The sequence below is a fragment of the Peromyscus leucopus genome, chromosome 14 (assembly GCF_004664715.2).
Source record: "Peromyscus leucopus breed LL Stock chromosome 14, UCI_PerLeu_2.1, whole genome shotgun sequence".
Taxonomy (NCBI): Eukaryota; Metazoa; Chordata; class Mammalia; order Rodentia; family Cricetidae; genus Peromyscus; species Peromyscus leucopus.
Window position 1 is genome coordinate 26556024 of NC_051075.1, and position 19943 is coordinate 26575966.

Below are 19943 nucleotides of genomic sequence, written 5' to 3' on the forward strand. Positions count from 1 at the left end.
TCCCTAAGGATTTCTATCAGGAGACAAGTTCAAATCATCTTCTTTGTACCTAGTTAAGAATTATTCTTGTTAAGATAAAAGAATATGTTTTGCCAGATGTGGTAGTGTACACTTTTAATCCCAGCTCTGGGGCAGCAGGGGCTGGTCGATCTCTGAATTCAAGGCCAGCCTGAAAAGTGAGAGAGGTCCTGTCTCAAAAACCTAAAGAATAATAACAATAGTTTGTAATGGCCTTTATAAAATGTCCTTCCCAGGGGGCTGGAGAGATGGTTCAAAGGTTAAGAACGTAAAAGGTTCATGTGGACGTCCTGAGTTTGTGTCTAAGTCCAGGTCCAAGGAAATCCTTTGCCTCTGGCCTCCATAGGCACTACATTCATGTGCGCATAATTAAGAATAATTTTAAAATGTCCCTCTAACATTCTGTAAATCATAATGGTTGTAAATATATGAGGCTTTCTCTGTTGCCAATATGAAGGAAGTTTCTACAATCTAATGATCTCTATGTATTGTTACTGGTACCAGTGATCTAAGTCTCAAAAAAAGTCAAAAGGAAAAAAAAACACATATATATGAATAAATCTCCCACTGAATGATTGTGAACATTAGTATATTCCATAATTAAGATCCTCATTCTCACAAAGTTTAGTAAATAGTGTCTTAGCTTGAAAGAGTTAATACATTGTCATGCCACCAACCACCAAAGAATAATCTAAGTACTGAGAGCAAAGCCCATTAATCCTTAATACTAACACTTTAATGCATAAAAGAAAGATGTATGTGATTTAATTTCAAGTCACCTATGGTGCTGAAAAAGTATTAGCAGTGAAGTGAATGGATATTAAAGAATGGAAATTACATTTACAAGTGGCATATAAAAGTCAAAAATCAGGAGGGACATAACTTAGAAAACTCAGAAATGCTAGTATTTATATGCTGCCACAATTCTTTCTTATAAAGCACACACACATACAGTGTGTAGTATGTTCTTGGGATACCCACTATTTTGAGATGAATGAAACTATAAAGTTGATCCATTTTCAGCACACGCAGTATAGACCTTTCTAACATTTTCCTTTAATATGTGTATTTTGGAATTCTAGTTAAAAGGTATATACTCTATTAAATATGCACCTTAACATTTCAGAACAATCTGCCTTGTTGTGGTTATTATGCTTCACTAAATTTTGATGTTTTAAAAAAAATGGATCTCTTTGTATAAAAAGTTTAGGACTGAACTGAATATTTAAGTCTAGTGACATGGAATTTTAAACTTCCAGAAAGAATCAGTATCTGTAAATATTTCAAACTGTAATGAATAAGCTTTTTTGTCATCCTATTTACTGTATGCTTCCCTTGAAGCCAAGGGTCAGTTCTCCATGGAATGATATAATAAGCATTTTTAACAAAAATATTTTGAATATAATGAAGCTGTGATGTTTTAAATAAGACACTGGTACAACCAACAAATAGTCCATTTCATACCAAAAAAGCTTTTCAGCTAGAGAAACATCTCAGCAGGTAAAAGGCTTGCCACACAAGAGTGTGAGGATCAGATTTCAGATCCCTAGCACGCACATAAATGGCTTAGTGGCTATCTAGTTAGACTACCAGAATCTGGGAACTTTGTGTTCCAGGGAGAGACCCTGACTCAATGTATAGAGTGATGAGAAAAACTTTACTCCATAGCAACCTCTATCCTCTGCATGTGTGTGCACACATATGCCCACACAGGGGCAAACACACACACACACACACACACACTTACACACATACACTTATACACCTGCACATGTATTTTAAAAAAGAATTAAACATTTTCTATATGCTGTCAGTTGTAACTTGCACAGATGTCTATGTGGGTCTTCCAGAAGCTGCAATGTAAAGGCAAAACACAAAAGCTAGGATAAAGAACAAAAGGGGGAACCAATCATCATCCCCTTTTAAAAAGCAACAGTGGCATGTCTTGTTTCTCTTCTTAGAAATATAAAAAATTTTAGTGAAATAGTTCAAATGATTGCCAGTTTGCTTCTCCTACTGTCTCATGTTTGCCTGTTCTTTTTTTAAACTCCAGTCTCTCTTTTAAAACATGCTACCTCTTCTTTCTCATCCTCCTCCCTCTTCTTTTCTCTGTCTCTATCTCTGAATAAATCTGGAATTAAACTGAAGAACTGTTTTTTAGCATCTGTACGTCATTGTTATCACATTAGCCACATGCTTCCTGATATAAAAAGACAAACCTTGGTTTAGCTCTTGGGGTAAAGCTTCTTCTAACTTCATCCTGCTGACCTGTGTTCTTTTAAATGACTGTTCTGTCACTTGATGACATTCTTCAAAGGCTTTGACTACTTAAGACATTTACGACATGTCTTTGCATTGAGTGACTGACTAAGTTCTTTGTCTATTGTTTGTTGCTCAGACAGGACCAAACCATGTAGACAAGACTGTCATTGAACTTGAAATCCTCCTGCCTCGGCCTTCTAACTACTAAGATAATGAGCAGGATATGCTAACATGCCTGTGAAATGCTTTACTTTCTTTTGCTTTAAAGCCAACTTAAGGGCTCATTATCAAAATTTTAATCTGTGACATTAAAATTTAGAAAGTAAGTAAAATTACTCCTTAGTCCCAGCATGTGTGTAACATAATTATTATTCATAAATAATACCCTAATGAGTTTTGAAAGCCTATTCTGCCAAGTAAGCATGAAATGAACAGAATATACACGCATTGCCCCTCCCTTGGAGGGGCTTCAGAGGCTTGTTACTAATGCTAGGTTTCCATGGGAATCTTAAGTATGGTTCACATATCCTCTGATAGACAAAAGAGCCCAATAAATGTCCCTGATATTCATTCCATTATCTCAGTCACTTTCTGATGTTAAGTTAGGAGCTTAAGCAAAATAACTCCATTATCTTCTATTAAGTACTTTCCTAATGGTATCGCGTACTACGTTACTGTTTCCATAGACTAACGGGAGGCTAGTTAGCAATCTAGACACCTCACTTACAAAATTCATTCCGGGGTAAATCACAAGAGTTTCTGTTCGAAGATCCAAAGGTTGAAATTCAGTTACTCTAGAGATAGTAGATAAATGCAGGTAGAGCTTTAATCCTCTCCAGGTTCTATTGCGATGTGTCTAATATTATGTTTATTACTCATCTAAGTAGATAGTAATTTATATTATGATTGCTTGGTGAGGCTCTAGTTTGTTTAAGTTTAAATAGAAATACTTAATGTTAGCCAGTTGTAGCAGTGTTCACCTTAATCCCAGCACTCGGGAGAGAGAGGCAAGTGGATCTCTGAATCTGAAGCCAGCCTGGTCGGCATAGCCAGGGCTGCATAGTGAGACTCTGTCTCAAAAAGAACAAAAAACAAAACAAGGGAATGCTATTTTGTATATAAAATAGTGGGCGGGTAGCCTCTGGAGCCCTGTCCACTTTGGGAATTCGTGGTGTTAATTAAGGAATGTCCCCTGTCTACGACAGCGCTGCTGAAGGTGCATGTGCTGCTTTCTCTGTGGTGAGTTTAATCTCAAATCCACCTTTCTTATTTAGCGTCATTGTGGGGCCGATGTCTCAGAATTACTTTATATCTAAAAGTGAAGCTAACTAAAGCCTGTTAAATAAATTGACCCAGGAATTGTGAAGTCTGAACATAGCTTTCTTGCCACTTTCTCAATATTTTCCTATCTAGCATAGTTCTTGTCCATGTTTAAAAATCTTACGGCCACATGAAAAAGGAATAATAGGCAGCTAAACAGGTCTCAACTTTCTGTGGCTGAGAACTGCTTTATGGTCCAACTTAGCAGACAATTTTGAATTATGACAAGGTTTCATATGACACATATGTACAGTGAACATCCCTACAAACCTGTGTAGAACAAGTGAGAAGAGCCACTTAGGAATAAGAACTTAGAGCTAGCAAGTGACCTCAGCAGGGAGAAGGTTTTTGCCATGAAGCCTGACAACCTAGTTCTATCCCTAGAGCCCACAGAAAGGAGGGAGGAGAAAACCAAGTAACCAACTCACAAAGTTGTCCTCTTCCCTACACACACACACACACACACACACACACACACACACCTTGGTGCATGCACACACATAGAGACACACATGTGTGTGAAATATAGGGAAAGCATGACCTCAAATTATTCTAGAGTCATAATATTATTGAAAGCTTTATTTCTATAAAATTATCTTGTGATGAGGAATAGTAGAGGTTACAAAATTATATATACTTCACTTAGATTATTTATTTAGAAATAATTTTAAGTCAAAGCTAATAATGTTATGTTTTGTTGAAGTACGTTGCTTGTTGTTTCTGTTTATGGGCAAGTTAACCACAACTAAATATTAGCCCTGTGCTTCCTAACAGAGAAGAAGAAGGCAAAAACAACCCAACAACTGGAATAATGGGCAATAAGGGGAGTACAAACAAATGCCCAGACTATAATATTGTGGAACAAGCTTTTTCAGTCACTTATATTTCAGTTACGCAATGGGTCATTGCTGCATTAACACAATAAAAATGATTTCCTTGATGGGGAACTGTAGCATGAATTGTTAGCAGGTCTTATTAATAAAAACAAACCTGGAGCCAGGTATTGGTGTGAATGCCGGAAGATCAGAGAAGCAGAACAAGCCACAGCCACTTCACCTTGCCAGTTCCTCAGCTGATCCTGTTTCCTCAGACTGGAAGCCTCTGAGTCCTCATCCAAATGGATCTCAGCTGAACTGCTGCTCAAAAGTCTAAAAGCTTACCCAGCTCTAGTTCCTGGTTTTCCTGCTTTCTGACATCACTTCCTGGGATTAAAGGTGTAAGTCACCATGCCTGGCTGTTTCCAGTGAGGCTTTGAACTCACAGAGATCCAGGCGGATCTCTGCCTCCAGAAGGCTAGGATTAAAGGTGTGAGTGCCACCATTTTCTGGCCTCTATATCTAGTGGCTGTTCTGTTCTCTGACCCCAGATAAGTTTATTAGGGTGCACAATATTTTGGGGAACACAATATCACCACAGGGAACCTTCAGGGGGGTGTGCATGCCTGGCATCTCAGTGTTGGGCAGTGGAGGGTTGATCCTGAAGGCTTGCTGACCGGCCAGCCTGGTTGATAACCGTGCGTTCCAGCCTCAGTGAGAGCCCCAATCTCCAACAGTGAAGTGGGGAAGCGATGGTGGAGCACACGCTGGCAGCAACCCCTGACCTCCACAGACACTTCCCCATGGGAGCACACGGGTGTGTGTCACACCACAAAGAGGAGAGAAGAAGGAAGAGAGGGTGCTGTCGATAAAGCAGACCAAGCGTCAAGCCTGGTCCCCTAGCTGCATGAGTAATTTTAGGCAAGGCTCACAGACAAACTGCCTACTTCCCACCTCAAATGGACATAATTCAAAGTAGCTTTTGTTTCAAGGCAGTGACTTTGAGGTTATTATACAGCAGGAAATAGCTGATACAACAATAATCATTGTAGCTGAACATCATCATATGCGTGCCTATAATCCCAGCATCCAGGAAGATTGAGAGTTTGAGCTGTACTAGGCCTCATTGTGATTTCAAGTCAAAATAGGGCAACTTAGGAAGCATCCAGCTCCAGAAAGCGCACATACACGAAAACTGTATGTGTCCAGAGTGGAGGCGTGGCTTTGTTCACCAGGTAGGCTGGAGTATTAATGGGTTAATGCTTTGCCTCTAGGCTCCATTTAAGCCAGTAATGGAAACGACTGTGATAAATAGGAATAAACATGCAGTTCTAGGGAGACAGACATTGCAGTTTCTTTTTGTAGTGGTCAAACTATGATTGTATAGGCTGGGTATGTTTTAAAACGTGAGGCATGATAATGAACATGCAGAGGAGAGTCAATAATGTGAGCCATCTATTAACTTTAATAAAGCCATTTGAGGGCAACCTTTAGACTGGAAAAAATGAAACGTGGTGAAGGCTTGAGAACTCGCCAACATTTTGACAATACTTTACATAGGAAATCAATCAGGTGATTTAATACGGGTAGGGAAGTTGCAAGGAGGCAGCTTTTCTCCCGAACAGAAAATAAGTTTGTGGCCATGCAGTTAGTATTCAGCTTCCCAATTTTCACTACTTTTGTCTCCTTGTTTCCTCTTCATTCACTCTGGTTTCTCCGCCCACTTTTGCACCTGCGTCCACTCCCGCCTTTTCACTTCAAATGTGAGTGTTCTGACGTCTTTTCTCATTTGACAGCCCATACAAAAAGTTGAACCTTGTGGTGCATGCATTTAGTCCTAGTGCTGGTCAGGCAAAGAAAAACGGGAAGACCTCTGGAACTCAATGGCCAGCCAACCTAGACTAATTGGCAAGCCCCAGATCCTATTGACAGATACTGTCTTTAGAAAGAAGGCTGACTCCTAAGAAGCAATAGCTGAGATGAACCTTGCCTCTTCATGCATGCAAACACACACACACACACACACACACACACACACACACACACACACACACACAGAAGAGAAAGAGAGAGAGACAGAGAGACAGAGAGAGAGAGAATTCTTTTGCTTCCCTATTAATACTTTTATCTCTTTTGTATCCATTAAAAAACAAAATCCTTCTTGGGTTGACAGCATCTCCCTCTCTCACTGTCTGTTCCTCTCTTTCCCTCAGTGATTTTTACTGAGTCCCTAATCAATACTGACCACTTGATGTGGATTTCAGATACTCAATTTAATGTCTTACTCTCTACTTCACCTCTTGTGTGTATGCTGAGAATCTTTGGTACATGAATAACATGCCTTATTCTTTTGTCCCTTCTAGATATTGTCATTGCTCAGAAATTTTCTACCTCTAAAAGATCCTGAGAGCAACATTGCTTCTCTGACAGTTATCACAGTCTATTCCAACTACTCTTGCTTTTTAGTCTCAACACAAATTCAGACACCAGTTACTTGGCCCCTCCATTTTTCCCTAGACTAACAAGACTTTATAGACTTGCTTTCTTTAGATAATATGGATTCTAGGTTGAGTCACTTTCTTCCCAAGACACTTGAGTCTCCTTATACTCATGCCTTTCTAAGTCATATAAGTCATAATCTGAACTATTCACATAATTTTCCTTTCCCACTTCCACTCACAACATGCATAGCTGATGGAGAAATGAAAGTTATACTAATATAATGGCCAGTGTCTTCTACAAAACTGTCGTCTCTAACCACATAGAGATGGGTCTTCACATAGCAATCCTGTTACATAGCCATGGTCATTTCCCCACTTATTCCATTAAACCCTTATTGTTCTTTCCCAGAGTTTCCCCTCTGTGTTTTCATCAGAAATCTGTGTCTCCTGCTCCATGGGGAAAACTGAATCTAGCTGCCATGATTTCTGACAATTATCTTCCTCCACACCTACAAAATTGTCCACAGCTGTTTCCGCCTCAACTCTTTCCTGTTAGTCCCCAAGGAAAACTTGTCTAGTCATTTTTCCAGAGATTAACCTACAAATCCTGCTGTGACACCACCCTCTGAGACCTGTCTTCTTTCTCCCTTCGATTTTTTAAATCTTCCCATGGTCTCCTTTTCCATGATCCGTAGATATATTCCCATCTTCTTTTTAAGACATCCCCTAGTGGCTACAATGCTCTTTACTTGCTGGGTGAGCTTTAATATAAAAGCCTGTCTTTGCTTTTCAGTTTTTTAATATTCTGGTTATGCTTTATCCTGCTTGGACAACCATTGAAAACGATACCCAAATGATTGACATTTTCTCTGTCAAATAAATAGTCATCTTCCATTTCCACCCTGTTTGTATGTGTGTGTTTGTGTGTTGTTGTTTTGAGACAGGGTCTCACTATGTAGCGTTGGCTGGCCTGGAACTTGCTATGTAGACTAAGGTGGTCTTGAACTCATTGAGATTCACATACCTCTGCCTTCCAAGTGCTGAGATTAAAGGTGTGTGCTACCCACCATGCTAGGCTACTTCAACTTTCTTTAAACCATCACCTCACTCTGTTAATTACTCCCTTCTTGAAGTACTCACACTTTATTCTGTGACAGCATGTCATGTTTTACTTCTCTCTTTCTCAAATTCTTTTCAAATTTTTATTTTGTATACTGGCTTCATCTTGGATTATCCCCCTTCCAGTCCCTCCTTTCCTTTTCTTATTTCTTCCTCTAGAACAGTGGTTCTCAACTTTCCTAATGCTGCAGGCGTTTAATACAGTTCCTCATGTTGTGGTAACCTGCAACCATAAAATTATTTTGTTGCTACTTTAGAACTGTAATTTTGCCACTGTTATGCATCATAATGTAAATATCTGATATGTAGGATATCTGATATGAGACCCCTGTGAAAAGGTTATTTGACCCCAAAGGGTTGAGAATAGCTGCTCTAGACTTTTTCATTCATTGGATACTAGAATAGACCCTACCCATGACCTGCCTGGTTGATCTCATGCCCTTCTGTCTTCCACCTCGTAGTCCATCATCCTGACAAACCATACCTCTGGTAGTACTTATTACACACCAAGTTTTTCCTATCTCTAGACCTTCGTATGTTATTTCCTCTGTCTGGAATGCCAATCAGCGCTAGCTAATCTAAGTCAGCTTGTCGCAAGGTAGAGTTATCTGAAACGAGGGAACCTTAATTGAGAAAACGCCTCCATAAGATCATCAGACTGTAAGGCATTTTCTTAGTGATTGATGGGAGAGGGCCTGCCTGCATCCAAGTTCCTTCCCTATTTGAGTTCCTGTCCTGACTTCCATTGATGATAAACAATGATGTAGACGTGTTAGCTAAATAAACCCTTTCCTCCCCAAGTTTCCTCCTCCAAGTTGATTTTGGTCATGGTGTTTCATCACAGCAATAGTCACCCCAACTAATATGCCACCCTTGCTCACTTCCCACTCCACCGTTTTTGTGGTGATTGTTTTATTCTTATTTTTTAATACTACTTCAAGCATTCCACAGTAACCTTTGCAGACCTGCCCTCTACTTCTATATCAAACTAGATGCTATTTGATGGCTATGCTTAATCTCTCACTATAGAACATTCACCAATGATGTGTTGATGAGGTGATCTTTCTCACCGTGCTCCTAATCGCTCATAAGATATTTGTTGACTAAACAGAAGTCAATCTTCATCACAAACTTGTATCCAAGCCTTTGCTTAACATCCCCACATACGTGTCTCACCAATCCCTAATATTTACAAATATCTAACATAACTAATCTTCACAGGGAGAACTCCTAGCAGAAATCTGGTATTTCCTCTACATTGCCTCAGAACATTACTGTTTACCTAGTCGCCAGTACTAGATACCTGGAGTTAACCTTCTCGCCTCTCCTGCTCTACTCTCACTCCCTCCAAAGTCACTGAGTACTTTTGAGCCTATGTTCACATCTCTTTCCAGTCATCCACCATGTTCCCATCTGCATTGATGCAGCTCTCATTAAGGCCTTCAAATCTATGATGGTTTAAATTCATTGTTTATTTATTGTATATGTGCATGTGCCGGCTTGTGCCAGAAGAGGGCATGAGGTCCCCTGGAACTAGAGGTTCATTGGTTGTGAGCCATTTGAGGTGCTGAGGGCTGAACTTGGGTCCACTGCAAGAGCAAGTGTTCCTAAGCACAGAGACATCTCTCCAACACTGATACTTTTATTGGGGTAAAACTTCTAAAATTTACAGTGTTAGCCATTTTTAATTTTAAAGTTCAACGCCATTCAGATTGTAGAACTCACTGATATTCTTCAGGATAAGGAGCCATCTTATCTATAGGTGAAGGTAATCTCTGGCCAGTCTCTATACCTTAAATGAATCAATGAGCTCCAGGTTCAGTGAGGGACCTTGTCTCAAAAAATAGGGTGAAAAAAATGGAGGAAGACCTCAATGTCAACCTCTAGCCTCCACACACATGCATGCATGTACACGCACACGCACACGTAAAGCAGAGGTAATTAAATTAGATCACCATTTAAAAGTCTAATATAAGAAAAATAGTCATAATAGTAAGAGAAATTTAGTAAGAGCCAGAGGATCGGGGAGTTTACTGTGAAATTGTATCTTCTAGGAATGTCAGAAACCACAGAAATCATAGCCTCGTGAGTTGTTGTAATTATAGGCTGGTGCCACTAGGCTTAGCTTGAGTCCCACTTTAGACATAATTTCCATATTAATTAATATGAGAGTACAAGAATTCTTACTGTATCTGGTCTTTCAGAATGAGTTCGAGGCCAACTTGAGCAACTCGTGAGACTCCATCTTAAATTCAAAAGTGAAAGAATCTGGGATGTATTCCACTTGCAGAGCATTTGCCTTGCTTTCGCTGGCCTCAAACCTAGTACTGAAGGGGGGAAGTGACCCCTGTGTGCAAGCTATTTATGTGGATACAAGTCAGTTAATTTTGAGGAATTGTTCTGCTTTTCTTCTCTATCCCGTTGCAATCAACTTCCAGTTAATAATAGTAATTCAATCCCACAGCAATGCGGACAGAACGCAGAAGGGAGGGCTTTGGTAATTTTTTCAAACATAATACGTTGGAGAGATGAGGGACTTCAGTCGTCAGGCCCAGCATTACATCCCAACTCCAAAACCCGCTAGCTGCAAGGCACTGATCAGTTCCCTTCAGTAGCCTTTGTTTCCACTGTCTGATTATAATATCTTCTCTGTAGAGTCATAGTGAACATTAAATTCATGAACAAATGTCCTCTCAAGACTTCTTGGCACAGAGGCATTCCTCATTTACTATTACGTACATATAAAATATATCACAGGACTCCTTCATAGTGAAACATGGGAGCAAAACACATAAAAATGCCAAATAACTTACAGATTTTTATCTTATGCAAAAGTTAATTTCATTATAGTGCATATGTAATTATATAACTACAAAGAAAAGATTAAATTCTCAATTGGAAAAATAGGATTTCTACCAAAATGGTTATAAATTTAGTCTTCAAGTTATATAGAAATTCCATTAAAACAAATAATAGATTTTAGCCATGTATTATTTTCTAAATGAATTAGCATGAATTTGCTTTTTTGCAAAGTGTGCTTGCTAAAAGAAGTTAAATATGCCAGCAAATTCTTTTTTAATTTGACCTAGGAAACGGGTATAATGACCCTACTAAAACAGATTATCCATTACCATGTGATCTGAAATTTATAGGATTCTGGTAACCTAAACATTAACGGAAATGTCTTTAAGATAAAAACAAGGAAAGAAGGCCCAGATTTATCACCATTTGCCTCACAGCCAGTCTGAGAGTTTTGATCAGTCAGTCCTTCAGTTACTTCAGATTCAAAATTCCTAGTCCCCACTATAGCCCTTTCCTATCCCATGAAACCCTCATGAATATGTTATTGGTTAATACAAAACAGTTGGGGCCTATTTTAGTGAGCTGCATGATATTTTTTAAAATAGGGTGGTAAAGACTAGCCTACAGGCAAATCCTGTAAGATGTTGAGCATACATGCCAACCTTCCTGTTGGCACAGCCTCGGATTGGCAGGTGTATTCCATCCCCACAGAAGAAATAGGAGCTTCATTGTGTTTCAGAAGTCAGAGCATTCTTACAAAATGGAATAGGTGACATTTTTCTCATTTTTGAGATCAAATTTTCATAAACTATTTAACCTGGATAAGCTGAGAATGTGGTTGATGTACTAGTTGTTGAAATATGGTAGACATTGCAAAACATGATATTTAAGTATTTCCTCCTAACCTCTTACCTTAGCAAGATATCCAAATATATAAAGAGGGAAGAAAAGTAAGACACGTTATCTGTAAAGAAAAAGCCAAAAAGAAGTACTGCATAGATTTGTTCAAGCAATTTGGTATCCTACTGAGTCTGGTTTTATAGTAATAGTAATTATAATACATCATAGGACTTACTTTCATTTTTATAAGGAACTTTTCTTACTACTTAGTATTATGAATGATATGAGGCTGGGATGTATTTCATTAACTGAAAAACAATATTTTATGTTAGTAATGGCCTGAAATATTATTAATGATTTGCTAAGATTTCTCCTGGAATATATTTGTTATGAGTTGGTTCAAGGCCTTGGCTTTTAGTTCAGTGATATAGCACTTGCCTAGAGTGCACAAAACCCTGGATTTGATCCTAATATAGCCCCAAAAGAAGTTAATTTAAGTCATAACTCGATTTTAACAACAAACTTTTAGTATTTTTAATTCACACTAGAACTGGTATACCCCCTTCCACAATTCAAGTTAATAAAGCTTTGCCTTAAAAGATTTATGTACTCCCATCAATTGAAATCTTCGGAGTTTGTCATGTAGGTCCATTTCACCACTTGGCAATGTCCAATGAAAACAGGCTAATCTGTGAATGCAATGGATTTTTCCATGAATTGTCTAAGTCAGGTGTTTTTGTTGTTGTTGTTTGGTTTTTTTTGAGACAGATTTTCTCTGTGTAGCTTTGTGCCTTTCCTGGAATTCACTCTGTAGACCAGGCTGGCCTCAAACTCACAGAGATCCTCCTGGCTCTGCCTCCCGAGTGCTGGGATTAAAGGCGAGCACTACCACCACTGCCCGGCCTAAGTCAGGTATTTGTACCCCTAGACTGTTTCTAGTGGCTCTACCTTATCCACATTTAATTTATACAGCTGAAAAAAAAACATATAATAATAAACGAGTAAGATTTACATTTCACTCTTGAGACCATAGCTACATTTCTAACCCAAGACTCCCAGGTTCCTGGGTGTTTGTGTCATGGCCCTCATCACTGATAGCAGGATTCCTGCTATGTGTAGTCATCCACTAAACGTGCTCTGGTTTCCAATGCTGCATGCAGTTGATTGTCCATCCCTTACTGCGTTCTCAGTCTTTAGCGTCTTGCTCTGTGCTTTGTTTATTTGTGAAGGGCCATATAAATGAGGCACAGGGGAGCAAAAACGACTGTTGATCACTGGTCTCTGTGGAGGAAACACAAGATCATTGGTTCTCGTTTATAAAGAAGGTTTTTCTGTCTATGACATCAAGAGAGAGGTTTGGCTGAGGTTTTGTGCTTCTAATAAAGAAAAGGAAAGGAAAAAACTGAGCTACTGTTCTGACTTCATCATCTTTTGTTAAGCAGAGTTGACTGGTCCACAGGAGTATGCTTTTTCTCCATATAATAGCCCAAGAACACTACAGAATCCACATCTGAACATTAGGTGGTTGTCAGTTTAATTATCAGGTTTTTAATCAACCCAAAAAGCATGTATATAGGTAACTCCTAGTGTGTACTACTCAGAATAGGAACTTTAAAAAAATATATAGCACTGGAAGTCTGATTGTATCAGTGTCAAATCATGTGTATGTTTTATTCCCATGCTACTAGAACATTAAAACTTTCATGTCTTTATTTTAATCAGCTGACTGTGAAAAAGAATGTGATTTGCTGTGCAAGAGCTGTGCTGTATACCAACTAATGCACCATGTATTTAGCTAAGGAACACACCTCAGTCTGCTTAGATGTCTGTACTGAAAGACGTGGTTCTCTTACAGATACCTGCTTGAGGCTGCTCTTTGTTTGACAGGCCATCTTGTCTTTAGTAGATAATTCATCCACAACTTTTCTGCAAGTAGATAAATGTATTCAGATGAGTGGTGTGTATATTTTGTGTGACATCTAACTAACATAATCAAGAATCTGAGTTAAAATTCATGCTGTACTGTTTTTTTTTAACCTCAGATTCTTAGCACTCTGTGTGTCTCTCACTCACAGCAATGCTTGTTTCTTAACATGACTACCGGGATGAGCTGGTCACAAGCACGTACTCTTCACTGCAGCCAGAATATTCTCCATAATAATTGCACTTTTCTTTTTCTTTTTCTCTTTCCCCTGCCTGTCCTTAGGTTAGAAAGACTGGTGGATGTCCTGAGGAAGAAGGTTGGAACAGGGGCTGTGAGGACAGTGATCTGACTGAAAAACACCCAGTCTGGGGCAAGCAATCACATCTGGTGGCCAGGCTGCTTCATTCAACACTGTGTAAACACTAAAAGCCTTAACTTAGCAAACAGTTGTTAGAAGTGGGACACTCCAACCACATTCCAAGCTGAGATAAAATCAAATCACAAATGTTTAACCACTTTGCTGCTGACTTCAACTATTTATCCAAATATATTAACTATGGGCTTTTACCAATTATAACGCCGCAGCTTGTTTTGTAGCTATTTTATATTTGTGCCTTTAATGTGATTCTTTCTGCCGGTGTACTATAAAAATGTGTGAAGTCGGTCAGGATCGTACCCTCGCATATGGCCCTTTCTGAATCGAAGTGCAGTAAAGTAAATATTGTCTAAGCCTTAATCCACTGTGTTAGGTCACAACTTCAAATAAATGCGTTTTCAGTATAGAGTATATTTCTTAACTGATGGGAGAAGTTCAGACATGAGAGAATGTAGCCTACCTTCAATGTATGTGTGCAGCTTTTGTTCTTAATATGGAAGAATATTAAGTATAGATGCCATGAGTTAAGTGTATAATTTGCTTTAATAGTACATTAAGATGGCAGTCATCAAGGCATGGTTTTGTTTCACTATAGGTAATATACACTGTTTTCAATAAAAAGATTATTAATGTGCACTTGATTCACTATAGATAATATACACTGTTTACAATAAAAAGGTTATTAATATGCACTTCTGTATACATATTATTGGTATTTTTTTAATGTTGAGTATGGGTGATTATCTGAGCGTCACTTAAGCTGTAGAAATAACCAAGTTTCTGCTCATAGTCTGGGACACTTTGGGCTTGAAAATTAGCATGTGCCAGTCAGTATGTCTAGCCTAAAAGGCAAGAAGACATCAAACCTGTTAGCATTCTTACTATTTTTTAGATTATGATTTTTGGTGTGGTAGAAGAGAACCTAATAGATAATTATACAAAAAGTATAGTGTCCAAATATGAGGACTTAGAAAAAAGCATTCTTGCAATTTGGTTCAAGTTTCCACTTTTGAATTTATTTAAGACATAAGCCACTTCTCATCATAGATGTTATGAATATTTGTGGAGGATATTGTCAGTTTTACAGATTGGATAGCTGAAAAGGCCATTCCTGGAACAGGATGAAACAAGCAAAAAATATTGAATTAGTAAAAATTTTATAGGCAGAAACTTTTCTAAGTTCCTAATTCATCTGTAAGAATGAGCTAAATTATTTATCGTTTCCTGTTTTCAGGATAAATATATTCAGAATGATAGGCTATACCATTCTTCCATGTGCTATTGGAAATTATCCTTTTTATGTATATTTTAACTGTAGAATATTCTGAAGCCCTTTGTCTGTCATAAATGAAATATGAAACAGAACACTGATATACTGTTTCCTCCTTACTAAATCTGTAAAATGAGGCTAACGGATAATTAGAATCATCTCACTGCATTCAAATTTGAAATTCACTCACGCTCTTAGTGATTTTTAAACTATGAGAATTAGAAGATAAATGATAGCAGGCATTAAAAGTAAGCTAACTGCATCTGTTCCATGGTCACAGAGTGTCACAGTCTCTGATAGACCAGTAACCACTTAGTCACAGAAGCTAGTGCTGGAGTCGCTTCCTTGGGCTCCGTAACAACGCCCTGTGTGAAGACACAGCATCTCCTAAGTTACCCGGGGATACAGGTAAGTAAAGAAAAAAGCCATTCCCGACTGCTCTTAACGTAATCACAGGTAAAGCTGAATGTTCAGTTTGGTCTTGAGAAACAGACGCTTTCCTTAAGTTATTTACTCTGAAATCTTAGAACACACATGGTGAAATAAAAACATTTTACAACTTCCAAACGTCACTTAGAGCAACCGGTTCCTGGACAGTTGTACAGAGCAAGATACTAAAAAAATGAAACCCAGAGAACAATTCCGACACCCACTATTCTTCAGCACAGGTGTCCCAAGGCATTCAACGCCAGCCCAGACAACTTCTGTCTTGATTTTGCACACTTGAGAATGCCCAGCAGCAGTCTTCCACCTCATCGCTGTTTTTTACAAAGGACTAACCACTGAACACCAAGATGCCAATTCCTGAGAAGCCGGGCAACTGCCGAGAACGCCACTCTCCACAGTGTTTTCCGCTTTAGGCATTACCATATCTGTTCCTATAGGAACATGGGAGCTCCCTTCTTAAAGTAAGCAAGACTTTAAAGAAAAGACTACTCTTGGTCGTAACACTTGATCTGCAAAATCATCATTTCACATCTTTTTTTTTCTTTGACTCTACCAGTAGCCACATGATAATTGCTCTACAGATTTTAGCATTGGTTTTTATTGTTTTTCTGGTGATTGTTATTACATTGATTCTGATGAGGAAGCAAATGAAGAGCCTCTTGGAAGCTCTGAGGACTGAGGTCTCAGGACTGACCCCCCTTAAATTATAGGGCTCTCCGCCTCTCTGTAAGAAATAGTATGGTAAATATTTTTATTTTCAATTATTTGTTAATTCTTGTTCATTTCCCATTAATCACATTTACCACTAACTCTTCCCAGATCTTCCCAACATCCCTACCTGCTCCAACTTTGGATCTTGTTTTCTTTTTAATTTAATAACCCAGCAACCTCATTTGTGCTGCCCATGCAACTTTTCATGGAAGGCCGTCCACTGGAGCATAGCAAAGGTGTCAGTGTCTGCCACTAGAGAGATGTCTTGGTGATCGGATGGCTTACTGCCCTTGCAGAAAACCCAAGGTTAATTCCCAGCACCCAAGTCAGGTGCCTCATAACTACCTATAACTCCAGTCTGGGGGATCCAACACCCTCTGACCTCCATGAGCACCAGTATGCACACAAGACACATACAACTCAAGTAGGCACACACACAACCATAAATACAAAATAAATAGGGCAGCCATTAGAAGTGACGTCTCAAAAGATACATTTTTAACTTCTGTAATCTCTGCTACTATTGTTCGGTTTCCTATTTACACTTATGCAGGAATTCTCTAGTAATCTAAAAAATTATATGCATCTCTTTCTGTGTTTTGAACTACACACATAAATCCCTTGATGTTATTCTCATCTTTGCATGTACTTGGTCTCACTTAAACATAGGCAGGAGTTATTCTGAACTGTTTCTAATGTGGACTGTTCCAAACACCTAACACTGCAGTGTTATAGAATGGTAGAGTATATTTCCATGCGCACTCTGCTTTGTAGAGCACATATTTGATTAAAAAAAAAAAACAGCTATAGGCAAAGTAATGGGTTACAAGCAACATATAAGCACTACAACAAAATCAGTGATTAATATATAATAACTTTGATTTTGATAAATGAGCCATTGTGTTTAAGGTAATTAAAATAGTAAAAAAAAATTACTTCATGAAATACATATTTTAAGCTTCTGTTTTTTGTATTTCATTAACCAAATAAACTGAAGAATCTTCTTATTGGGTCACTTACTCATAGAGTTTTCATTTCACACACCCAAAATAAAAACAGGTTTAAAAGAGGCTTGTAGCTTTAGTATGAAAAGGGTTACATAGAAATACCCTTGTGCACAGTTTTTAGAGATCATAATAACTTCTTGATATTGCCACCTTCACATGGTGATTACACATCTGGCATTCTGTGGTGAAATAACTGTGACAGATGTTCAATCATCTTCCATGTGATTTGAATGATACACTGATTTTTCACATAAAACAGTGTGTTCTTGGTAACTCGTTCACAGCTAACCCTGTATTTGCACATTGCATACATAACCACAGACACACACAAAAGCACATTCGCCTCTTTAAAACTGATTTGTAAGTCAGTTGTTAGGCTCTGGCGAGTTCAGCATCTTGTGCATGTTTTATTGGAAGTGCATGTGGTTTCTGGGGTTTTTAAACAAATACATGAAATGGTTGAAAGATTTATATTGCCCATGCTTAACTAAATATGTCATCTCTAGAAAAGATGTGATTTATTTTGGCACTGTTCTAAAACTCAAATATTTTAAACATTTGTTGAGTCGAAGCTTGAACTAGTAGCGTACGTTCCAAACTAGCATCTCAAGTTACCAAATGTTTTGTAATCCTTTTACTGAAACAGCCCTCTCTGAAAAGCTTTTTCTCTTTCACTGTGTTCTTCAGTGTGAGTTTAAATTCATAAAGGTTGAAGTTGTTTTTAATGTAGGGTTTCATAAAGAGAGTTTGACAATGATAAATGTGTGTTTTTAAGAATCATTAAAATGATTTTTACTAATGAGAATCCTTTGCAGAAGCCTTAATGCACTTGCTCTCTTGATTCTGTTGTTTTCTAATGTCTTTTCAGAATATGCTGGTGCTTTGGAAGCCACTAGTTTAATTATCCAATTATTAACAAGGATATATTTTAATGCACCAACTCAAGGATGTAAAACTTGTATTTACTTTTTATTCACATAAAAATCTCCTATCTCAAATCCTACATGTTTCAATACAGCTCCTACATGTTGATCTTAATCAAATTTATAAGTGTGCAATGAAGACATTGTACTAGATGTACATTATGAATTATATTGCAGTGAAGAAGATCAAGTTGCTATCAAACTATTTATTATTTCCTTAATAAAGATAAAAGTTGATATGAGCGAATGTATTAGGAACCCTACGAGCCTCTCAAAACTGTTTGGATCTGAAGTTCTACTGCACTCAGAAAGTCTCTCTGCAGCTGCTGCATGGGCAGGGCTCCCATGGTGCCTGAGATCCCAGGGCAGGCCTCTTCCACCATGCCAGCGGCTCCCAGCAGCTCTTCTGTGGGCCAAGAGTTTTGTTCTTGAGTTGCCCCTGTCAAGTGTCTAGTTTGGTTCTTTGTGTAGCATTTTGTACCTTTCCTTTGGCAAAATCTGTGATCAGTGTATAAGTGTATATGCATTTTTATGCATCTTTTTCTTTAAAACTTGCTTTCTAGGGGCTGGAGAGATGGCTCAGCAGTTAAGAGCACTGACTGCTCTTCCAGAGGACCCAGGTTCAATTCCCAGCACCCATATAGCAGCTTACAACTGTCTGTAACTCCAAGATCTGACACCCTCACACAGACGTGCATGCAGGCAAAACACCAATGTACATAAAATAAGAATAAATTATTTAAAGAATTGCTTACTTAGATGACCCCAGCAAAGACTCCTAGCAACAGTGGATGTGTAGTCTGAACTGGCCATCTCCTGTGATCAGACTGGTGACTACCCCAATTGTCATCAGAGAGTCTACATTCAGGAACTTGTGGAAACAGATACAGAGACCCAAAGCCAAGCCCTGGGCCAAGCTCAGGGAATCCTGTTGAAGAGAAGGCGGGAAGGATTGTATGAGCCAGGAGGGGAGGCAAGGCCATCACAAGGGAACCCACAGAAACAACTAACCTGTGTTCATAGGAGTTCACAGAGTCTGGACAACTAGGGAGCCTGCATGGGACCAACCTAGACCCTCTGCATAGATATGACAGTTGTGTAGTTTGGTCTGCTTGTGGGACTCCTAGCAGTGGGAGCAGGGACTGTCCTTAATACTTTGGCTGGCTTTTGTGTTGCCTTGCTCAGCCTTAATACAAGGGGAGGAGCTTAATCATACCTCAAGTTGATATGCCATGCTTTGACACCCATGGGAGGCTGCCCCTTCCTGAACAGAAACAGAGGAGGAGTGGACCGGGGGACAGCGGAGGAAAGGGAGGAAGGAGGAGGGAATGGGAGGATAGGAGGTAGGGGAAACTGGGGTTGGGATGTAAAATAAATGAAATTTAACAAATAAAAAAAAAAAAAAGTGTGGCCGGGCGGTGGTGGTGCACGCCTTTAATCCCAGCACTCGGGAGGCAGAGCCAGGCGGATCTCTATGAGTTCGAGGCCAGCCTGGGCTGCCAAGTGAGCTCCAGGAAAGGCGCAAAGCTACACAGAGAAACCCTGTCTCAGAAAAACCAAAAAAAAAAAAAAAACAAAAAACAAAAAAAACTTGTTTTCACTGTTTCTGCTACAAAATATGGCAATGGAGATGGAAGGTAAATTTCCAGGCATACCTACTAAGTCACT

General features: G+C 38.8%; 1 protein-coding gene across 6 annotated transcripts in view; it reads left to right on the forward strand.

Moving 5' to 3' along the window:
* Mipol1 (mirror-image polydactyly 1) overlaps window positions 1–19943 on the forward strand; it is a 303018-nt gene that overhangs the window by 273018 nt on the left and 10057 nt on the right. The window contains exon 11 of one of the 6 annotated variants that reach the window (XM_028869751.2): window positions 13824–18157. The exons of the other annotated variants lie outside the window; for them this stretch is intronic. Coding sequence (XP_028725584.1) covers window positions 13824–13890 — 67 coding nt within the window. The 3' untranslated portion in view covers window positions 13891–18157. Of the gene's footprint in view, window positions 1–13823; window positions 18158–19943 lie in introns of those variants that run through there. 6 annotated transcript variants of the gene reach the window in all.